General features: G+C 42.4%; 1 protein-coding gene across 1 annotated transcript; it reads left to right on the top strand.

Annotated features, from left to right (window-relative positions):
* The first annotated feature begins 584 nt into the window (after nucleotides 1–584).
* LOC134799707 (fibroin heavy chain-like) lies at nucleotides 585–3497 on the top strand. The gene is made up of 2 exons (XM_063772143.1): nucleotides 585–841; nucleotides 2904–3497. The coding sequence occupies exons 1-2, from the start codon at nucleotides 800–802 to the stop codon at nucleotides 3495–3497; spliced, it is 636 nt and encodes a 211-aa protein (XP_063628213.1). The 5' UTR covers nucleotides 585–799.
* Nucleotides 3498–4294: the final 797 nt, after the last annotated feature.

Below are 4294 nucleotides of genomic sequence, written 5' to 3' on the forward strand. Positions count from 1 at the left end.
GTGGCTGCTTTCAAATGAAAGAAGCGCCTGGCGTCCGTTGGCTCGTTGGGTGGATGACATCCGGAAAATTGCGGGTCACTTCTGGACGAGATTAGCTCAGGACCGAGACAAGTGGCGTACTAGAAGAGAGGCCTATGCTCAGCAGTGGGCGATAAAGGGTTGATATGATGATGATGGTTACTCAAGAAATAAAACTATTGAAACGGATTAAAGGATTAAATTTTCTCGGGTCAGAGGTGTAGGGTTATCTTTGCTTGAAAGTAGTTGTAATGTAGAACTAGCCTTATGAACCAATTTTGCATGTAATGTAAGTTGGCATTAACATTTTTAGTGTATGATTTAGATGGTTCATTATTTTGTAAGTGGGTAGTTTTTGCACAGTGTATTAGTTTTTCCTCAGTCACCCGTTGACCACGAACGCTGTAAAGTTCGTGGTCAACGTCGTTCGAAACGTCGGGATGTAGTATGAATTCAATATACGCGATATAATCCGTTTCAATAGTTTTATTTCATACCTAGCTAAGCTACAAGGTACGTTCTGGAACGACGCGCGCATTCAGCAAACAGGTGGCGTATGTACACAAAAATTATTATTGTCTACGACACTACAATATCTCAATCAATCCACAATTAAACTACATTGTTCTAAATCGCAAGGTAACATTGACATTGTTCTTGTTTTTCCGATCAAGTCAATATTTGTGCTTGCTGGAGGAACGTCATTGGTCTACGGGTTTTTGGGTATAAAAAGGCCCAGAGGTTTTTGATCGGCATCAGTTCGGTTTCAACTCTCACCACAATGAGAGCAACCACCCTCGTGATCTTGTGCTGTGCGGTGGCGGTAAGTCCTTCTTTTCTATCTTCATCATAACTTAAGAGCTTTGCTCTTCGGTGGAGTAATCGCCAACCATTAGTTTCTTGTGCCAGCCTTTTAATTTCCTCATACGACGCATTCTTTTTTATTTGGCTGAGATAAGTAATTCTAGGTCTCCCTTCTTCTCTTGTTTTTTCAATCCTGCCTTCCAGGATGTTTAGGAAAAAGTTGGCATGCCGTATAAGGTGTCCTACCATCATGACTCTCCTATTTCTTATTTCATTTAATAAGCATCGCTTTTCTCCTAGTTATCATACTCAGGACCTTTTCTATCTTATCTTATCTTATATATGTATATTGTTTTCATTTTAACAGCAATCAATCTGTATACGCTCCGCTGGTTGGGCACGGGCCTTTTCTTGAAAGAGAGAGCTTACTTCATTCACATCCCTTTTTTCACTCTGATTTGAAATCTATGAACTCGCACTAAGTATGGCTTAACACATTGAGTGCCGGGAGTTCTCTGTTCGTAGTCGCTTTCCTCTAAAAAGAGGGAAGACACTGGGATCGGCTATGAGCGTGTAGCGCTACGAAAGCGTTGGCAGTGAATATGTTAAAATATTCACTCTTTTTTTTCTTTGTTACATTAGAGTCCAATACATTAATTTCATTTAGCATTAAAAAATTTCAAAGCGACATCTACTTCAATATTATTGCCTCAACAAAAATAAAAATACATTTCAGATAGGATTAGACAGAAGGGTAGATCTTAAAGGCCCGCAACGCAGTTCAACCCTTAGCTCTGGTGGGTGTCCATTGGCGACGTTAATCGCTTACCATCAGGCCATTTGTTAGCTCGTTTGTTCTGAAAGATGGTTCTTATGGTGCAGTTTTAATGATATTATTTAATAAGTAATATTTCCCAATTACACGCTTAAAACCAGTTCAAAATAAAATATCGAAGAAGACAATATTTCAACCCATAGGTACCGATTTAGCGGCTTTCGTAAATAATACAATAATATCTGGGAGACCGAGCTTTGCTCGGAAAACATATTCGGGGGGTGAGCGGTCAAACCCGATAAGTCGAGATATTTTTTCATTCGAATAAGAATTGCACGCACGTCATATAGTTCTAATTTTAATGAAAAAATATCTCGACTTATCGGATTTGACCGCTTACCCCTAATATAAGAACTCAAAAATGCGCTTTTTCCCAGAGATAAGATCGATCTACGATTTCTGGCCCCCAAAAACCCCCCCCACTTAGCAAATTTCATCGAAATCGTTAGAACCGTTTCCGAGATCCCCGAAAAATATTATAGTTCAATACGATACTTACAAGTGCGATGCAAATCTCTACCTTTAAACGAGCAATTCTTGTATATATAACTATTTACAGTACATATGGTGCTACTTTACAGCCCTAGTGCGGTAACTAGCACTATTACGTGCGTATGTCGAAAATTTGAAGGGCCATATGTATTGTAAAACGTTGTACAATACACGTGCGAAAAGGTTATTCACAACTCGTGTAAATTTAAAACACTCCCTTCGGTCGTGATTTAATTGCGATTTTTCTAATTTTCACACTCGAATCGTAATGTACTATTTCAGTGATCTTCTAGAGCAGCGGTTTCCAAACTTTTTTAGTTGCGGATCCCTTTTGGAAAGCGAAATATTTGACGGAGTCCCAAATAAAAAAAATGCGTTCGTCACCGTGGACTAGAGCTAAAAATATGCCTATTCGTTCTCTATTGAATTCTTTGGGCCGTAATGCTACATCACCCTTCGCCTTCAAGCATTTTGAAATGTTGAAGACGAATATGCAATCCATAATTTAAAGGTCGCAAATAAAAAAAACAACGTTTATTTTTGACGAACTGTCTGGTCTAGTGGGTAGTGACCCTGCCTGTGAAGCAGAATCCCGGTAAAGGCATTTATTTGTGTGATTAACACAAATATTTGTTCATCAGCCATGGGTGTTTTCTATGTACCTACATATTTATCTGTACTATAAGAATGTATACCTATCGTCGCCTAGCACCCAGTACAAGCTTTGCTTAGTTTGGGTTTGTTTATTTTACAGTACGCCGGAGCCCAACAAGTCGATGAAGATGACGCACTTGCGGCTATATGGAACTTGGAAAGCCAAATGAGTGAAACCGCATTTGACAAAAAGGATTCAGTTTCCGTCGAAAACGGAACAACTTACGAAAAACAAACGACCCGAAAGGAGTTCCACAGACAAGTTGCTAAACCAAATGTCTCAGGAGAAGACAAGATAGTGAGGACGTTCGTCATCGAGACCGATGCTGACGGTCAAGAGACCATTTACGAAGAGGATGTGGTCATCCACAAGGTGCCAGGTGGCGAAAGCACGTCTACCACCACTGGACGCCGCGCCATTTCAGGTTTCGGTGGCTCTTCAGCCAGCTCTAACGCTGCAGCCAGCGCCGGTGCCCGCCCTGGCCCGCAATCTGGTTCAGCATCCTCATCAGCTAATGCTGCTGCATTAGCTCAATCAGGACCACAAAGACCAAGCGGGCCACGAGGACTATCAGGCCCACAAGGACCATACGGACCACAAAAAGGCCCACAAGGTATTAATATATGTAGCATTAAGGTGACAGTCCATTTCCAACAACAGCAGCACTACCATTCATTTTACTATGGAAATTGACAATAACACCGACGCGTTCGTACTAGTAGTGCAGCTGCGGTCAGAAATGGAATGTTACATTTACTCTACGACATTTTGTAAATAAATTTTAGGTAAAAGAGAGCCTATTACTTCATGTTTTTTTATAATTGTAATCTAATAAAAAAAACCGGTGTCCTGAGATGTCGCGAGTACGAATTTTTCCCAATGCGGTGATATTCAAGAATTTTGCCTAAAATAAAAAAAGATAAACAGTTAAATGTAGATAACTATGTGTGCATTAACGCTGGTGCCTCTGCTCAATCAGGACTATCCAGACCACGGGGACCACAAGGATCAGCAGCTGCTGCTAACGCTGATGCCTCTGCTCAATCAGGACTATCCGGACCACGGGGACTACAAGGATCAGCTGCTGCTGCTAACGCTGGTGCCTCTGCCCAAGCAGGACCACAAGGACTATGGGGACCACAAGGATCAGCTGCTGCTGCTAACGCTGGTGCCTCTGCTCAATCAGGACTATCCAGACCACGGGGACCACAAGGATCAGCTGCTGCTGCTAACGCTGATGCATCTGCTCAATCAGGACTATCCGGACCACGGGGATCACAAGGATCAGCTGCTGCTGCTAACGCTGGTGCCTCTGCTCAATCAGGACTATCCAGACCACGGGGACCACAAGGATCAGCAGCTGCTGCTAACGCTGATGCCTCTGCTCAATCAGGACTATCCGGACCACGGGGACTACAAGGATCAGCTGCTGCTGCTAACGCTGGTGCCTCTGCCCAAGCAGGACCACAAGGACTATGGGGACCACAAGG

This window comes from Cydia splendana, chromosome 18 (assembly GCF_910591565.1).
Source record: "Cydia splendana chromosome 18, ilCydSple1.2, whole genome shotgun sequence".
NCBI lineage: Eukaryota > Metazoa > Arthropoda > Insecta > Lepidoptera > Tortricidae > Cydia > Cydia splendana.